At 41.9% G+C, this 19,802-nt stretch overlaps 1 protein-coding gene across 8 annotated transcripts in view; it reads left to right on the top strand.

Moving 5' to 3' along the window:
- SLC44A5 (solute carrier family 44 member 5) overlaps positions 1-17,822 on the top strand; it is a 157,376-nt gene extending 139,554 nt beyond the window's left edge. For 6 of the 8 annotated variants that reach the window (XM_073544808.1, XM_073544805.1, XM_073544806.1 and 3 more), the window contains 5 exons: positions 194-267; positions 1,837-1,907; positions 1,992-2,080; positions 2,466-2,550; positions 5,537-16,203. In XM_073544808.1, the coding sequence (XP_073400909.1) occupies positions 194-267; positions 1,837-1,907; positions 1,992-2,080; positions 2,466-2,550; positions 5,537-5,649 (432 nt within the window). In that variant the 3' untranslated portion in view covers positions 5,650-16,203. Of the gene's footprint in view, positions 1-193; positions 268-1,836; positions 1,908-1,991; positions 2,081-2,465; positions 2,551-5,536 lie in introns of those variants that run through there. The other 2 variants (XM_073544803.1, XR_012220155.1) reach the window with 2 other exon arrangements.
- The last annotated feature ends 1,980 nt before the right edge of the window (positions 17,823-19,802 follow it).

Genomic DNA, 19,802 nt, shown 5'->3' with positions numbered 1-19,802 from the left:
TCATTCAGATCGCTGTATAAACGTAGCTCCCTCTAGTGGTGGTCAGGAGGTTTTTTGTTTTTCTTTTTGATTATCCAGCTCTGACATTTGTGCTTATTAAGATAAAATAAAATGCTATTATTTATTAGTGATGTGCATCTCCTGTGTTATACAGACCTGATTACACAGGACCAATTATCACTTTCTATTTCAGATTGCCATCTATGGAAAAAACTTCTGTACTTCAGCTAAGGATGCGTTCTTTCTATTAATGCGGAATGTTGTGCGGTACGTCGACAGTTTCCATTTTGAGCCTAATTATTGTCTTTGGATGATAACGCCTCTGAAAAAATTTCAGATTTCCATGTAATTGACCTCCAACTCAGTTACAATCATGGGAATCCAGTGTAAATTATCCCTCCATACAGCATCCAAATAATTCTACTATATAGTGAGTAAATAACACCGCATACTATGTTGAAGTAATACCAATATACAGAACCTAAGTAATAACACAATACACTGCCTAAATATTACTTCCATAGAGCTCCTACATAATACCGCCATACAGAAGAGACACAATGTCATATAGTCCCAAATAATGCCTGCATACTTTGTATAAATAATATCACTACATTCCCTCAATGACACCACCATACAGTTCCTAAATAATACCACATACAGAATCTAAGTAATAACGTAATACACCGCCTAAATATAGCGCCTCGATAATAGTTCCATTGAGTTGCCAAATAATACCAATATAAATGTATAAAAAATGTCACTATACATTCCCTAAATAACACCACCATGCAGAGCCTAAGAATTACCATCATACCGTGCCTAAATAATACCGCCATACAAAGTCTAAATAATACTACCATATAGTCTGCACATAATGCGGCCGTAAAATACCTAAATAATAGCATCATACAGTGTCAAAATAATACCACCCTACAGTATCTAAATACTGTGTACCTAAATAGGGATGAGCGGATCCGTGGAAGTTCGGGTTCTTCTGAACTGTAAAGCAGACTTCCAGGAGAAGTCCGTGTTCGGAGTTCAGAACCGGACATTAGGTGTCCGTATGAACCCCAGACGTTACAGATCGGGTTCGCTTTTCTCTATACCTAAATAATGCCGCCACATGGTGCCTAACTAAAATAACCGTACAGCAGCTAAACAAAAAGTTATATAATAGAACAGAATTCTAATGTATCACTTGATCCTTCAGGAAATGTGTAGTCATGGCTCAAAACCCTATAATTGATTCTTCGTGATTACATGGTGGGCAGGGGCCGACAGAGACAAATGGGCCCCCTGATCAAGAACAGTATATGGGTCCTTTGCTCTCCTCTATCTAATGATAATGGCGCTCTTCATGTGTCTGTGACAGAAGCTGCTTCCTGCTGTTGAGGTGGTAGTTGGCCTCCTTGCACCCTGGGCCACTATGTGGCGGCACAGGTTGCACTAATGGTATGTCCGCCCCGGATGGTGGGTATTAAAAGGTGGAGGCCCAGGGACAGTTTCCCCTTTAATAATCCAGTTTTAGTTCTGAATTAGCATGGATAGGATCAGATATTATAAAGGAAAAGGTTTTTTTTAAGGGAAGAAGACGACTTCTAGAGCTGGGTTGTGTGACTGGGCCCGCACCCACCATGCGTCGTTCATGCTGGTGGCTCAGGTGCAGTACTGCACCGCTGCTCATTATAGGGCAGGTAATCCTGCGCAAAGCCACCAAGGGAGGTCTTCATAGTCCAGTCTGCACCCACTCGTGGAGAATCTGGAGCTGATAATCAGTCTACAGACCAGTGTCTGACAGTCCTGACCCTTCACTTTCATCTCTTCTGCCCCCAGGGTCGCTGTTCTGGACAAAGTAACCGACTTCTTGCTCTTCCTTGGGAAGATTCTTGTTGCGGGTTCTGTAGGTAAGTGATTCATACATTCGTACCTCGTTCCTACACTCAACATATGAGCTCAACCTCACCTGGTCTTGTATATTTTATGCCCAGGTGTCCTGGCGTTCTTCTTCTTCACAAGGAAAATACCAGTCATTACCGATGAAGCTCCTGCACTGAATTACTACTGGGTGCCGCTCCTGGTAAATTTACATTTGTTTTCTGGAATATTATAATGAAATATATCATTTCTTTATTTGAGAACTCAACCAGAAGTTACTTTTCTAATACAAAACCACAAATCCCCAGCATAGATATAAAGGTAAATGATCCAATTCTAGCTTCCTGCAGCTGCCACTAGGGGGAGCTCAGGAGCTTACTGCATACACAGAACTCAATGATAAGGCAGTATGCAGGGAGCTCCCACTAGTGGTGGACTCAGGAAGCTACAATTTTCTCTTCTTTGCATGGAGCTTTGTGTAAGAATTCAGGGCACAATTTTTATTTAAAAAACCCTCTTACTTTTTTCTCTTTTGGCAAATTGTTTTAGAACGATCAGTTTCTTAGTTTTCCTCTTGTTTCCCACAGACGGTGATCATCGGATCTTATCTCGTTGCACATGGATTTTTCAGTGTCTACGCAATGTGTGTCGATACACTTTTCCTGTGTTTCTGTAAGTATTGCCTCTTAATGGTTTTGTGGCTTTTTTTTTAAGGGGTTATCCAAGAAGGGTGCAGAAATACTGTTAAAATTCCCAGTGGTGCTTCCCAATGCTCCTCAGTGCCAAACTGTTAGCATTGGCTGCAGACATCACAGCCCATATACCCCACGTATGGTCCACAGCTAACGACCGGCCTCAGAAGAACCTGCCGTCAGAATTTATCTCCATTAACCACTGCCTCCACTTTATTATAGAGCTCAGTCAATACAGCGCCGCAAACCTTGTGTGAATAAGCTCCTGCGCTGTAAATGACCACTCGAGTGTCCGCTGCGTGGGTCTGGATAAGCTGAGTGTTCTTAGTTAGTTTTATGGACCAGGGCTAATTTTCATCAGGCGCTGTATGTCACGGTATAACCATAAGATACACAATGTTAGGATTCAGCTCTGCTTGCTGATCCAATTAGTTATCACTCCAGATGGTGGCGCTATATTCTCCATGGCTCAGGGTCTCCATAGCGGCTGCGAAGTCTGCCACTATGGATGCCCCTGAAGGAGTAGCCAGGGCCTACCGGGGGATTCTCCGGGTCTCTGGAGAGCCAGTCCAACCGCGACCGTAACTTTTTTTGATCTGCAGATACTAAAAAAATGTGAAGGTACTGTGCATACGAAGAATAAAATATATTATCGCTGTGCCCACAGAAGATCAAACACACTGCGAATGCACAGGACAAGGATTGTTCTGCCCACAGAAGGGCAAACATACTGCTCATTAATAGTGATGAGCGAGCGTGCTCAGTAAGGTGTTATCTCAGCATGCTCATGTGCTAAAAGAATGTATGCGGCGTGCGCTAATAATATGTCCGAGTCCCCACGGCTGCATGTCTCGCTTCTGTCTAACAGACATAACATAGGCAGGGATTCCCTGTTTGTTAGGCAATCCCTGCATGTATTGTGGCTGTCGAACAGCCGCGAGACATGCAGCCGCGGGGACTCGGACATATTATTAGAGCACACTGAATTCACTCGGATAGCACCCGAGCATGCTCCATTAACACCTTATCCCAGCACGTATGCTCATCACTAATCAGTAAATGTTTTTTGGGTGTTTGCTCTGCAAGTGTGAGCTCTTAGACCTGCGCATGCGCCAGTACCGAACTCAAACTCACTTTCAAGGGGGAAACACTCCAAAAAAAATTATTACTCTGCCCACACAAGTGAAAACATTGTGCATGCCCCGATCCTGGTCACTGGCAGGTCGTTGATTTTCCCATTCATTCTTTATGATTACTCTGCCCACAGAAAAGCAAACACACTGCGAATGCTCCATTTTATGTCTCTACCGTGCAAGTGAGAGGTCTCTGTCCTCCGCATGCGCCAGTCCCAAAGTCCCATGTAAGTGGTTGGCTATTACTCTGCACACAGACCGGAACTACTGCACAAGTCTGAGATTGTGGAGGCCCGTGGGTGATGCCAAAGATGAGTGAATATTCAGCAGCACTCGTCCTTCTCTCGGACTCGCCCAGCAGACACTTAAGAGGTTATTTGCAATCAGCGCGGGAGATTTTCAAGCTTTAGTATGTAAAGGGTTAATCGGCGCTGCCCTTCACTAATCTCTATAAACTTTGGAAAGATATTTTCAGTTCCGACTAAGTGGTGATGTTGGCTTTAAAGGGGTAAATCTTGGTGACAGGTTACCTTTAAGGCCACGTTCACACGGTCAGTATTTTACACCAGTATTTGTAAGGCAAAACCAGGAGACCGATAATCAGAGGTAAAATAAGCTAGAAACTCGCCACCACTTCTGTATTTATCTCCCTCCTGGTTTTGGCTACAAATACTGATGTAAAATACTGACTGTGTGAACGTGGCCTTAGTCGCCTGTCAGGAGGAGAAAAATCAACAGGATTTCAGCCCCTCTCCTGATGGGTTGTCCATTGATCGGACCCCTCCAGAGCTGAAAGCCTCCATTGACATAAGTGATGTCCACTGTTTCTATGGGGTGTTGTGGCATACAAATTATGCTGCCATTACCCCGTGAGAATAACTCTCTTAAATACTTTTCTTACAAGATCTCTGCTTGCTTCCAGTGATTGAAAACACTCGGAGGCTGAACCCTGTCCTCTTGCGTGCTGCTTTTGCAGGATCTTTTCTGATGTCGTCTATCAGAGCTTTTCCGGTAACAAGCCGTGCCGCTCAGAGTTAGGCCGGGATCACACACAGCGAGATACGGCCGAGTCTCGCAGGTTAAAACCAAGCTCTAGGCGCCGGCACTCCGGAGTGGAGCGTGCAGCTCCATGTATTGCTGTGCGGCTGCACGCTCCGCTCCGGAGTGCCGGTGCCAGAGCTTGGTTTTAACCTGCGAGACTCGGCCGTATCTCGCTGTGTGATCCCGGCCTTAGGCCGAGTATTCAGCTTGTGAATGTAATCAGTGAATGGTCCATTTTACTGAAGCAAGCAGAGATCTTCTAAAAGAAGCGAAAAATGGATTAGAAAGTTACCAAACTTAATTTCTCAGCAATAAACTTTATTGTATAAGATTGGAAGGAAAATCATCTTCAGGTCCAGTGGACGACAGCCGAGCCGTCACGTTGCGCTCATTCTCCGCTGCCTTGTTGCTCTCTTTGCTTGTTGCCGCATGCAATGATTTGCTTCCTTGAGGCTCTTTCTCATTTGATGCTATTACTCTGCAGACCCTGGGGCTGATTTACTAACACAACCTTTATGCTGACCTGTACAGTGCCAGCAAAAAAAAATCTTTAAAAGTTCTGCTTTGGGTTCCATTGTCAGTAAATGAGCCCCCAGAAATCAATTGTCATAGAAACTGAAACATTTCACGGCCGACTGTTCAAGTCCTTGGATCCAAAGGCCAAGAAATCGCCCAATCTTCTGTTACAATGAGCTTCTGTCTGCTGATCTTCTGGAAATCTGCTACTCATTTTCTTCCTTCTTCTCCCCCTTTTTTGTCCTTTCACTTTGCTACTGCAACTTTTACCTCCAGGTGAAGATCTCGAGAGAAATAATGGATCCGCATCCAAACCTTACTACATGTCCCCGGAACTCCATAGGATCCTAAGAAAGAAGGAACTTGTCTCTAAGAAGGCAAAGCGTTAATTTCTTGCACTTGCTTTCTCTAAACTAACGCTCCTTCTAACCCAATAACTAAGCATTGAAGAGGTACCTCGTGGAGGAGAGAAGATACTTTTCCATGTGAGGTCCAGAGATGTCTGTGAGAATCTTAGGAGGTGACGGGTTGCTTGGGGGGAAAAGAGATGAGAACTACTAGTGTGAGGGAAGCGAGGAACACCCATCTGGCGGCAAAGTTTTCAAGTTTTGCCGCAACTTGTGAGGGAGATTCATTGAGCGAGGATCTTCTGTTGAGGCAGAGTAGCTGGAATCTGGTCTTGGGAGATTGATTGAGGAAGGACCTTCTATCAAGGGTGACCTTGGATGAGGAACACTATGGGAAGTGCATCTGGCATTGTAGTCCTCGATTTAGAGACCTACCGGTGTAGAAGGTCTGGACTACCCAAGAGTACGAATGACCCTCCTGGTGGAGGAAGTCCATCTCCACCAACTGAGACCTACTAAGAGAGTCCTTGATGCAAATCATGAGAAACAGTATTACATTTTAGTGCCTATGAACAGGAAAAAAAAATGTCAATATTATAGCTTTTTCCTAAAATTGCTTTTAGGGTTTTACTATTTTTCTAGAGCCGGCGTCTGTGCGAAGAGCCGGCAGTTTTTATAAATATAACCTTTCACTTTTCATAGAGGGAGATAACAATACTTGATATTACGGTACATGGATAGAATTAGCCATATCTGCTTTTCTTTCCTATTTTTGTCGTTGCTTGAATTTCTTGCTTTTTATCGAATGAACATTCGGCTACACAAACTTGACTTTCTCTCCGAACATTTGGTGCTACGTAATATTTGCACTTCACAGTACAACCACTTAACTGTGATTTCACGTTCTCCGGTTGGGTACAGGCAGTCGGGGGCACGGTATGGCGTGGGCTACATGATCTGAGGGCTTCTCTGAAGCGTCCATGTTGTGTCCGGGCGGTTGGGGCAGCCGTTTTGTATGCTCGATGGCAGCCTATTACTGCACTAGGAAGTTGGTCATCGATCATCGTCCATCACAGATCGACGACGTTTCTCGCTTTGACCAAGCTAGAAAAACCCGTTTCTATACACCCAGTTAGTTATTAGAGAGAGGGTCCTCAGGATCCTCATCTCGTGGCCAGAGGGGAAAGCGGTTATAATGAGCGTCTCTCTGGCGGACCCGTCCTGTCCTGCACCCAATAATATGAGCGAGTACAGTGTAATGCTTCATGTCTCCTGTGATGGCGCTGCAGGAAAATTGGACACTTACTGCCAAGTTTTTCCACCGATCATCGCTGATCAAGGGAACCTTCACAAGCAAAGGTTACCTCGCCTCAAATCACAAAGCACTGGGATATACCACCGCACAAAAGAAATGTCATTTCTCACCTGACTTGATATTGTATAATGTTATCTTAACCCCTTGAGTAAGAGAACCCTTAGTGACAAGTTATCAAGTTTGTATGTTGCGAGTCATACAAACTGTTGCGATACTTGTATTTCCACTCTTATCGGGCTCCTTGCCATATTACACTGGATTTAGGTCAATAAACGGCAATGTTACCAACCCTGAACTTGGTTATTAATAAGTACTACCTCCTATTGTAGGAAAACAAGCACCTGTCAAGTAAGCACTTGCCCATGCTTTATACTGCAGCTCTGATTTTGCATATCGGCTTCTGTGTTTGAGCATGAGCCCACCATAAGTTGACAGTGTTGGGCCATGGAGGGCTGAAAGTAATGACAGAGTGATTATAAATCACTGTACGTAAACCACCAGTGACAAAGATCTGTTATATGGGTCATTTCTTGTTAATTGATAGACTAGGGCATAATAGACCGACTCTAAAACTGACTGCCGCAACCGTACGTGAGCAACAGGTACAAATCCAAAAGGTGCAGTCAGATTGTTTGGGGGTTTTTCTTCAGTTAGGCCATAAACTACTGTGATGTCTATGACATTTTGCCATAATTACAAGGAAAAAAAAATCTACATGAATTGGGCAAGTTATAGAAAAAAATGTTTTTTCAAATTTACCGTGCAGAGTACAGGCTGCAGATTACAGCAGTCTACAGTAGTCTGTAACGCGACCCCTGCAGGGCAAGTGTAGTATTACATGCCAGCCACTCAAATAAATGGGTAACTGTGCAGTATATTGACAAAGTCCACAGAAGAAAAGGGAGTACCACTGTATATTAGTGACTCTCTGCAAAGGCTAGTACGGACGGGAAGAACCCACCTCTATCACAGCCGTGTTACTTAGACATTTACAGGTTTAGATATTTTTTAATGGCCCAAATATATTTCACTTTAGGCTTCGTAATAAATATTTTAGTACGCCATGAATACAGCACACGTGTGTAATAAAGATACTTTGTAATATTGAAAAAGTAGACACATCAACAGGCAACAAAAAAAAGAAGGTAAAAATGTACAAAAGAATGAGTAAGGCTACTTTCACACATCAGTTTTTTGCCGTCAGGCAGGATCCGGCTATTTTTAGAAAAAACGGATCCGGCATAAATTTTGGAGAACTGTAGAAACAGATCCGTTTTTCTGCCGGATCCGTCTAGCAGGTTATATCTGTTTCCTGGGGGCTGGCCAATTGGATCTGAGCATGCGCAGACTTAAAAAAAAATGGATCCGGTGGCTGGATCCGTCTTTTTCTGGATTCGGCGCATTCCGCGGCCATAGACTTTCATTGTGGCAAAAAGCCGGAAGCGTCGGATCCGGCGCTTCCGGCTTTTTCGCCGGAGACAAAAAACGTTACAGTAGCCGTTTTTTCCAGATGCCGGAATGAGACAAGTAGCCGGATCCGGCAAAAAAACGGATGAAACGCAATGCCATCCGGCGCTAATGCAAGTCAATGGGGAAAAACTGGATACGGCATTGCATTTCGCCGGATTCGGTTTTACAAAAAAAAGCCGGATCGCGCCTGACGGCGAAAAACTGATGTGTGAAAGAGGCCTAAAGCATGGCGCAAACTTATGTTCAGGTTAAGACCCCCCCCACGTGGAAGTGTAAAAGAGGTAAGAAAGAAGTAATCAGTTTGTGTAAAAAAAATGCAAGATAATAAATGGAAATGGTAAGATACAAACTAAAAAGAGAAGTCTAGCCATGAACATTAATGCCGGTGGGATTCCTTCATCACAGGGGACCAGGAATGAGCTTTCCTTCTGGTGACCGCCACCTGCTATTTAGGACACATATCTGCCTTTGGCTTTTCTGCTTTATGTTTCTCATGTGTTTTCATTTGCAACTTATTTATTTTTGCATTTTATTTTTGCATTTCTCACTTTTTTCCACATGTTATTAATTTGGTATTTATTATTACGTTGCATGTATCGATTGCTTTATTAATACCTGCATTCATGTTTCCATGTGGGGTTTCCGAACTTGACCTAAAGTTTCATAGTTTATGTATATTTTGTGCATTTTTAGATATTTTTGACTTTTTTTTCGACCTCCTGATGTGTCTAGTTTTTACTAAAATCGGGCACTCTGTATGAGTGGCTGTGCTGCTTCTTACACTTGTGCTTTATCTTTGGTGTGCTCGGATGGCTTGTCTCCAGGCATTGTTGTGCACTCCACTTGAATTATTAGTGGAGCTCACTTTTAATACAGGCTACATACGGTATTAATTATTTTATTCCGGAAAGTCCTGCATGTGGTTGTTTGTAATGAAGACTACTCATAACATTCATACACGAGATCGCTGCACGGAAACATTTTGGTGAAGAACTTTCATAACTTTATATTTTTTATAGCGCATTTTGTTGATTATATTAATTCTACTTTATTGATCACCTGCTTTGGCTCATGGGGCTCACAAACCTTTGTCTATGATGCAATGACTTGTATTCTTGGTGAGATGGAAATTTTTCTTCTCGCAGTCTCTAAGGCTTTTTTTTTTTCTACATTTTTGTATTCAGAAGCATGATGTATGCCATTTTTGTGAGGCTGTTTACATCACTTTACATGAGCTCCCTGTAGGCTTAATACTTGGTTATGAGATATTACCAGCCCTTTAAAAGATTAAAAAAAATAAGTCAATTTAAAGGAGCACACTGGCAAATTTTTTGTAGACATTTAATGCTAAGTCACAAGCAACATCCTAGTTGCATAGTTTGTTTCATCCCAGCTCAGTTGCTTCCCTGCATTTTCCCGCTTTCATTTTAGGCAGTTCTGTCATCTGATAACTAGTGATGAGCGAGCATGCTCGTGTGCTAACCAGTGATGAGCGAGCATGCTCGTGTGCTAACCAGTGATGAGCGAGCATGCTCGTGTCCTAACCAGTGATGAGCGACCATGCTCGTGTGCTAACCAGTGATGAGCGACCATGCTCGTGTGCTAACCAGTGATGAGCGAGCATGCTCGTGTGCTAACCAGTGATGAGCGAGCATGCTCGTGTGCTAACCAGTGATGAGCGAGCATGCTCGTGTGCTAACCAGTGATGAGCGAGCATGCTCGTGTGCTAACCAGTGATGAGCGACCATGCTCGTGTGCTAACCAGTGATGAGCGACCATGCTCGTGTGCTAACCAGTGATGAGCGAGCATGCTCGTGTGCTAACCAGTGATGAGCGAGCATGCTCGTGTGCTAACCAGTGATGAGCGAGCATGCTCGTGTGCTAACCAGTGATGAGCGAGCATGCTCGTGTGCTAACCAGTGATGAGCGAGCATGCTCGTGTGCTAACCAGTGATGAGCGAGCATGCTCGTGTGCTAACCAAGTGTTTTTGGCATGCTTGAAAAATATGTTTGAGTCCCCACGGCTGCATGTCTCACAACTGTTCAACAACCACAACACATTCATGGATTGTCTGTTTGTTAGGCAATCTCTGCATGTGATGTGGCTGTCGAACACGCCGAAGACAATCTGTTAGCACACGAGCATGTGGATAACGCCTTATCCAAGCACGTTCGCTCATCACTACAGATAACCCATCCAGTACATGGCCTAATGGGTAAACAGGAAACCAGTCTGTGACTTCCTGTGAACTACAGGATTAAGTCATCACCTATTAGATCTCTCCTGGCAGCTCTCAGTCTCTTCTTCTTCCCTTTAGCTCAGCCATCCTTATTCCTCTGTATGTCTTCATATGCAAATGAAAGGATAATTTCCTAATTTTTTTTAAAGGAAATGGAGACATAATTGGTGGCTTTCTATAATTGTTTAGCTACAGAGTTAGTAAACTCTGCTAACCCATGCAGCCAGTCTATTTCACTGATAATTCCTGTGTGCTGATTCTTCAGTGTGTCCAACTGATGCAATTTTACACTCCTCTCCTCTGCCTCCTGCTTATAAGAGCTGATGGGGAGAAACCTTTTACAAGTGGGAGGCAGAGGAGACAGGCTAAAGTTGCATTACAAAGAATACACTGTGTCCTTTAAGTCAATACATTATTATTTAATAGCCTATGCTGGAGTGATACTCTAAGGGACTTTTTTTTTATAGAAATAGGAATAACCATTTTTCCCCCTTTCTATCCTTACTAGAAAACCTGGTATTACCAATTATTTATTTTCTAGTTTGCAATACATTTTGTAGCAAAAAAAAAAGAATTATTTTAGGATTTAGTTATAGTTCATTTCAATACTTACCTATGTATCATCCAAATCTTAAGGAGCAATGTTTTTTTTCTTTCCAAGTAAGCCTGACTATTCAGTGTATCCCAACATGGTTCTCTTAACTTTATTCTGACATGATAAGTGCACTTAGGAAATTGTATGACGTTTCAAGTGACACAAATGCAAAGCTCTATGGAAAAATATAAGCGATTTGTAGGAACGCAGTTCTGCCAAACAATTTTTATGCAAGCTTCAGATCTGACATTTTCATAATAATGGTGACATTTTTATAACCTGTGGTTAGAAAAAATGTAAAAGAAATAAAAAAATTAAATGATTTGAAAAATTTGTACTTTACAGTGTAAATAATTAGGACATTACTTTTATTGAATAAAATATTGGATGGATTTATTGTTTCAAATTTTATGAAATAGGGTTTCATTGTACGAAATATGTTTAGAATAGAAATCTATGAATGTTGAGAATTTATTTGTAATCTATATTTAAGGCAAACATTCCGTTTTGGAAAATGCTGTGTAATTTGGTGGAAAGTTGGATTGAAATTTATAAAAAAAATAGAATTACCGTAGTTTAAATTTCTTGGCACTTTGAAAAAAGAGGTTTTATACAGTAAAATTAGAATAAAATCAATCATTTTTATAGCCCTGTATGTCTTGCTATATCTGTCTACTTATTGTATGTCTTTATGTATAATAAATCGTATTGCTCAGCAGAGTTTTTAGAAGTTAGAGCTCGGATCAATCTTTTTTTAAGTTTTGAGAAAATAGTCTGTAAAAACATAGAGACTTTTCTATAGAAGGCTATAGCTGCAGAAGCTTCAATTATACCATAATCATTCTACTACTCCAGCTTTCCTCTGCTGCACATCCATTTAAGTGAATGACCATTTGGTGCAAACTCTTTTCTCTTAGGCCCTTTTCCAACATCCGTCATCTATGTACAGCAATGTTGGGAAGTATGTGCCACACATGCATGACACGGAGCCTGCACCATTGACAACAGGTGTCAGTTGTACATTATGGCTGTATACAGAGAACCTTTCATCAAATTTTTCATTGTGAACTGGACACACTATGTACAGTGACATGTAAAAGTTTGGGCACCCCTCGTCAAAATTGTTATTGTGATCAGTTCAGCAAGTTGAAGATGGAATGATCTCTAAAAGGCCTAAAATGAAAGATGACACATAACCTTTGTAGATTCTTTTTTTTAACTAATTTTTTCTCCCTTTTAAAAATTACAAAAAGAAAAACGGACCAATGCAAAATTTTAGGCACTCTGGATGGTTAGTACCTAGTAGCGCCCCCTTTTGCAAGTATCAGCTTGTAAGCACTTTTTGTAGCCAGACAAGAGTCTTTCAACTCTTGTTTGAGGGATTTTCCTCCATTCTTCCTTGGAGAATTCCTCCCGTTCTGTGAGATTCCTGGGGCGTCTTACATCTTTTGCTATTTTGAGGTCTAGCCACAGATTTTCAATGATTTTCAGATCAGGGAACTGTGAGGGCTATTGTAAAACCTTTATCTTGCGCCTTTTGAGGTCATCTATTGTGGATTTTGCCGTGTGTTTATGATCATTATCCATGTACAGAAGCCATCCTCTTCTGATTTTCACCTTCAGCTTTTATTTTTTTTTTTTTTTTATAGATGGTGTTATGTTTGAATCAAGAATTTGTTGAAATTTCATTGAATTTGTTCTTCCCTCTACCTGTGAAATGTTCCCCGTGCCATTCGCTGCAACACAACCCCAAAGCATGATTGATCAACCCCATGTTTAATGGTTGGCGAGATGTTCTTTTCCTGATATTGAGTGCCCTTTTTTCTCCACACATACCTTTCATCATTGTAGTCAGAGTTCTAAATCTTCCTGAAGATCTTTTGCAGTGAAGCATGGGTTCTGATTTGCCTATCAATCCTATGAGCAGCTCTCACTGAAATTGTGCTTGGTCTTCCAGAACTTATCTTGACCTCCACTGTTCCTGGTAACTGTCATTTCTTAATTACATTTCAAACTGAGGAAAGGGCAACTTGAAAATGCTTTACTGTCTTTTTATAGCCGCCTCCTGCTTTGTGGGCCTCCTCCATTTTCAGAGTGCTAGGCAGCTGCTTAGAAGAACCCATGGCTGCTATTTTTGGCACAAGGTTAGAGGAGGCTGGGTTTTTATTAAGCTGGAAAATTTGCATCACCTGGCCTTTCGTAACGATGATGGTGAAGAAGCCATTACCCAAACAGGCTGCTTAAATTGTGAAACCTTGGTCGAAGTTGTCTGAGCACACAAATCTCAAAGGGTGCACAAACATTTGCAATGGCCCATTTTCCTTTTTGTGATTGTTAAAATGTGAAAAATGTCAGTTTGTTTTACATAAAATACATAGGAATTGTTTATAACTTTAGCCCTGTAAAGAGATCATTTCATCTTCAACTTGTATAACTGTTCCCAATAACAGTAATTTTGACCATGGGTGCCCAAACTTTTACATGCCACTGTTATAGGTGCTGTAGAGCAGAAGAAAACTTTTTTTTTTTTATTTTGCCTCTCTATTGTGTAGGTAGTAGCAATCAAAATATATTTTTTTAAGCTAAGTGGGTATGACCAGAGAGATTTCACTGGAGACGTGTACTTCTTCCTCTTTGTGATGCCGTCTATTATCAGTATCAGAGCGAGGAAGACGTACACGCTCCCAGTGAAAGCTCTCTTGGAATTAACTGTTTAGGTGCCAAATACTTTGATATCTCTGCAATAGTCTAAGTTTCAATAGATTCCTTAAAAAAAAAAAAAAAAATGTATATCTGCTTTGCAGCACCTATTACATCATATGTCCAGTTCAGCTTGAAAATTTTGGCGAAAGGTCCTCTTCGATCCCTTAAAATGCTGCTGCTTGTAGTCACCACAGCAGCTCAGTGGTTAGACATACTGAGGGTACCCCTGTCATTCCATCAGCCCCTTTTGTAACACAATCATGGGCTAACAGGCTGCTGTAGCCCCTGGGCTCTAACACTGGGCCAAGGTCTGTGCCACATTGGTGCACCTGTTTGGCTCTAAAAGTTCACAAAGCTAATTAATTTTTATAAAGCATTAAAAAAAAATCCCTTTCCCTAACTGGTAATGTCCTTAACTGCCCAAAGTAAACAAGTAACTTAGTGAAGAGCGTTAATAACAAGTGAATGTCTTTTAAGTTATGGAATTGCCCATTCTAAAAGACAAAAAGGGTGAAGTGCCAGGTGGCATGAACCTCATGGTCTTCCACTAGTGCCATCTTCTGACATGCGTTTCCCCACTGTCATTCAGGTCTGGCTCTTGTTTTAGCAATAATTTTATACTATCCAGCCACAGAAGAGGAGATAGTTGCTAGATCGGTAGGAGTTGAACCACTATGATCCTCAAGGGAAACAAAGGACCCTCAGTAAAGGACCCTTCACTGAAGATCTGGTGCAAATTGAGCCTTTTTTTTATGAATGCAGGCCACAGTCTCTACAACAATATTGAATAGCGGCGGTCCTACACGAGCCAATAAACTCCTGTATAATTGCTGCGAATCTCAACTCCACCACCAACCTTAGGGACATATGAGTTGTGCATGTAGTTGGCTATTTCTTTCACTGGAGCCTCTTAATGAGATGGCAGCACATTATCGCCCCTTTTTTCTGGCAACCAGTAGGAGTTCCTGTGATCTGACGGCTATAGGTTATTGTGAGGGGAGAGGTGGCCAAGGGCACGGAAACAATGGAGCACACTGTGCTCCCATAGCAGTGACTCAGAGTCCTGGAGGCCTCCCATTCACTTCTATGGGAGCATCACTTCCCTGTAATCTCTCCCTTCACAGCGGCCTCAAGATGGAGGTCAGGAGGCCATGATCTGTAGATTTGTGTGGTTCCTAGGCATTTACTAATATTTATTTATCCTACATTATAAATGTCTAGGATCTGAATACCTGTTAGTCTTCTACTGTACAGCGGATTAGGAGCTCTGGGGGAGAAAACTGGAGCACCGACCATAATAAATATATAGAATTCAGATGCCACAAAACACAATGGTTTTCTAGGACAAACATTCACTCCAGGGGGACAGGGACATTTTACAAAATTGAGGCCTCATTTTTGTAACACTTGGTCACTTATTGTGTATTAACTTTTTACTCCTAGTGGAAGATCTAGAGAGACACGACGGCTCCGCAGAGAAGCCTTATTTCATGAATAAATCCTTGATGAAGATCTTGAACAAACACAATGTACCGGCCAAAATGCAGTGACAGCCACAGTCCATAATCAGAAAGTATATACCAAAGGTGAATGTTACCATAAAAGGCAGAAAAATACTAAATGCCATCATGTACACAAGGGCTAAACTGATGGCCTAGGGCTAAACTGATGGCCTAGGCCTCAACCATGAAATAGGCCTTGTTGTCCATAGCAACCAATTACAGCTCTGCATTCACGTCTAAAATTGCTGTGGAAAATTGTAAGCTGCGCTGTGATTGGACAAGACCAGTTATGATTCAGTATACTGTCAGGTCACCACCACCATAGACATACTGTTTAATCATGGAGGCCAAGAAAATGTCCTGTTCTTCCTTGATCAATGTAAATAAATAGTGTACATACAGCACCGTTCCTGCAGGGTTATGCTTTAGATATTTGTACATAATGATTATTTCTTAAAAAGAGTCAAGTAGGTGCATTGGTTTACCTTCCATGTGGTATTTTAATGTATCCAAGTGCCTTCTGACTCTTAAAGAATTATATTTTAAATGGAATAAAAAGTATACAGGTCTTTATTTTATTATTTTTACTTTAACCAAAATTCCTTTTAAGTTATTTATATTGTACGTTTTACTTTTTTGTTACACAAAACAGCGCCACTCATATCTGCAGACCGTGCCTAGTATTGCAGTTTTGCCTCTTTCAAATGCATGGGTAAAAGTGATTCTATGTCGTGGGGGAAAAAAAAAATAAAATAAGCTTTTTTTCTAAAACTTCAGTAATCATTGATCCATAATTTATGAGCAGATAATTCCAAATATTCACCTTTGATGCTGACGTGTGGGGGACATTTACCATTGCGTTTGCACAGATTCAGTATTCGGTGAGTATCTTACATTAGTATTTGTAGCCAAAATCAGGAGAGGAACAATCAGAGGGAAAGTAGAATAGAACTCGTCACAGCTTCTGTATCACCCGCTCCTGGTTTTGTCTTACACATGATGTAAAATATTGAACGTGGCCTTACACCATTTATACTACTTTTAGTACCTAGCTTACATATAACACAGGAAAAGTGGGCATTGGTGATTTTCTGTGTGAAGCATGACATTTATCACTGCATTTCTACATAAATTCCATTAGAGAGGCTATAACAAACCTAAAAACCATCGAGGAGGAAATATGTTTAATCTGCATAAAAATTCTGTTTTCCCCAAATTCTACACATTAATGTGCGACATTTGACACACTGTTCTCCTGCACTTTTCTAATGTTGGGAAGTGTACCGAACATGCTTAAAGAGTCGCACTGGAATGTTTTGTGCCAAATTTATCAATAAAGTGTGATATCAAACATGGAGCTGTGGAGTCGGAGTGAATTCACTAAAGATTTCGTGCAAACCAAGACATTTTTGATGACTGTGGGCCAGAGTCTCTATAATATTGTATAAGGGTGGTCCTGCACGAGCCAAAAATACCCCTGTATTAGAGCTACAAATCCACCACCAACCATAGGGATATATGAGTAAGGACAGGTCCAGATGTCGCAGTAGGAAGAAAAGATTAGGCGCTTCTCGCTCCACCTCTTAGTTGGGTGTCATTAGTCCACCATCTTAAATTTGGCTCCGTTATTTACACAGGTTGTCGCCTCTATCTCAGAACATTGTCATCCCATCCATCAGTGAATGTAGAGTTGGCCCTGCATACACCAAAGGATAAATGTATGATCATGAGGGTCACAGTGCCGGAACTCCCACCTATACTTATATCAAGAGTCCCATTTACTTAGGGTGGTCATGCACCTGCTTTGCCACTTCATTCATGGTCCATGGGCTGGAAGGTAATAAACTACTGCACTCTTCTGTCTGTTTCTCTGCACAAGCTCCGCTTTATGCAAACCAGATACATAGGACCTCTATTTCTGTGATTCATTACAAGAGATGGTCCAAGTCCATTTGCAGAATCCAGTCCAGCAGCCACATCGGTAATTTGTGGCGGCTGGATGGGAGGCGTCAGAATCATCTCTCACCTGACTGCACAACTCCTTGTTGGATTAAGCAACTCGGCAGGACAGTGTAGAAACAAAGTGGCATGTCCCACCAGGCTGGCTAATCAAAATAAGAGCTGTGATAGTGATGGTCCAGGATCCAGGTCACAAAGTGTCACATAGGCAATGTATGTAAACTCCCACAAAAAAACAAAAAAAAAAAAAAAACTTATTGCCGATACTTTCATATTGTGCACGCATTTGCTGTGCAGAATTTTTTTTTTTAGAAAAATTTTGAATTGGAAAAGAAAAAAAAAAAACACTGAAAGTTCTGTACATCTTTGACATATGCATTGTGAGTTTTTGCTGCTACTGTACTTGTTTAATAAAAACATTTGCGTTGAAATATTTTCTATGAGTTCTTTTTTGAGCAAGAATTCTACAGTTTCTATAGAAGATGACAGAGGATGTGGGCAGCAAATATAACTTTAGTGACCAGTGCCAGGAAGCTGCTGCCACAGCAAATAAAATCATGGCAAGAAGATAGATTTTCTCTATACAAGTGCGGCCACACTGACAACTGTACAATTTTGGGCACCAGTGTATAAGGAGGACACAGCTGGTGCAGAGGCGGCCAGTGCACGCGCACCATCATTTACAGTGAATCTTACCTCAACGTTTCACAGCTCTGGGAAGATTTGCCTGACATTTCTTTAGTTACATTTTACAACCAGAGCCTTGTATTGTAAGCCGTTTACAGACCAACAATTAGGCTATGTGCACACACTGCGGTTTTGGCCGCAGCAGTTCTGCAGACAGTGTACAGTACAATGTAAGTCTGTGATTTACATTCTGCTGTGCACATGCTGCGGATTTTTAACTGCGGAAAAGCTGCGGTTTTGAATCCGCAGAAAGAATTGACATGTCAATTCTTTCTGCGGATTCTGCTGCGGTTTGCCACCTATTCCATTGTCCAGGTGGCAAACCGCAGGTCATTTTACCTGCGGTTCCGCAGCTAAGAATCCGCAGACCAATCCGCAGTGTGAGCACATAGCCTTATACGCAACCTCCAAAATAATGGCTTCACCAGAAGATGATGCAAGTTCTGGCTGAGATCAGACCCGAGTCCAGTGGAAAACCTGTTGACCTAAAGAGGGCTGTAAACAGGCGATAGCCCACAATTGGACAGACACAGAGCTACTGCAATGAAAGAGGGGGGAAAAAAAAAAGTCACCAGTTCCAGATGCGCCACACTGATTGACTCCAACCCAAAAATATTTGAAGCACACTGACTTTATAACAGCATTTAAAGGGAACCCGTCAGCAGGATTGTGCTCATTTACCTAGAGTGTCAGGTTGGTACAGTTATACTGATGCCAATGATACCTGGTGATTAAACGACCACAAGACAGATTTTCATCTTTATTTTCAGTTTTGACTTAATGATATGCCCGTGCCACAGAGCGGCCTGTGGGGGTCTTCATGTCATGCTCTGATTAGGTATTCACCAGTATGGCCTCTGACAGGTCACTGATCCCTTCATTTATTTCTCAGTGACCTACCCCCTTATTTTACAAAATGATTACAGTATATATGGTGAAAAACAATCACCTTCTGCAGGCAGGCGCTGGCACTGCAGTGTGATCACATCTATAATATCCATTTAATTCGCTTGTATAAATGAAAGCAAAAAGCCCTGCCTCAAAATGGCACCCGCTGCGCAGTAGCAGCCATCCACTCGATGTTACTGTGCAGTTGCCGGTGGCACCATCTTGCTAAAGTGCCGCCTGCATATATCCGGGATCCAATAGATGCTACTGCGCAGGCGGCGCTATCTTGATAGCGAGAAAAAAAATTGCCTCCTCCAAGATGGTGCCGCTGGTCGCTGCACAGTAACAGCTATCAGATCGCTGATGGCTGTTACTGCGCAGCAGGAGCCATTGACAGTTTTTTTTTACATTTATACAAGCAAATTAAATAATTAAATGTACATTATACATGCGATCATGCTGTCAGCAGGCACCTGCCAAAGGTGAATGTGAAATAAAGTGTCAGAAGTCATAGTGGTGAATACCTAATCAGAGCACCACATGAAGACCCCCACAGGCCGCCCCAGAGCAGGGGCATATCATTAACTGAAAACTACAAATAAAGATTAAACAAGAACCACAAGACAGATTTCATTGCCAGGTATCATTGTAATCAATATAACAGCCCCAACCTGACAATGTCTGTAGTTAAGGTCCCGTTACATTTAGCGATGCACCAGCGATCACGACAACGATACGACCCGGTCAGGATCGCTGGTGCATTGCTAAATGGTCGCTAGTGAGCTGCCAAACAGGCAGATCTGACTAGCAAATCAGCAGCAGTCGGCGGTCGATAC

The sequence above is a fragment of the Dendrobates tinctorius genome, unplaced genomic scaffold (genome assembly GCF_039654945.1).
Source record: "Dendrobates tinctorius isolate UK_male_01 unplaced genomic scaffold, ASM3965494v1 ptg000138l, whole genome shotgun sequence".
NCBI lineage: Eukaryota > Metazoa > Chordata > Amphibia > Anura > Dendrobatidae > Dendrobates > Dendrobates tinctorius.
This window is presented reverse-complemented; position numbering and strand designations above follow the sequence as displayed.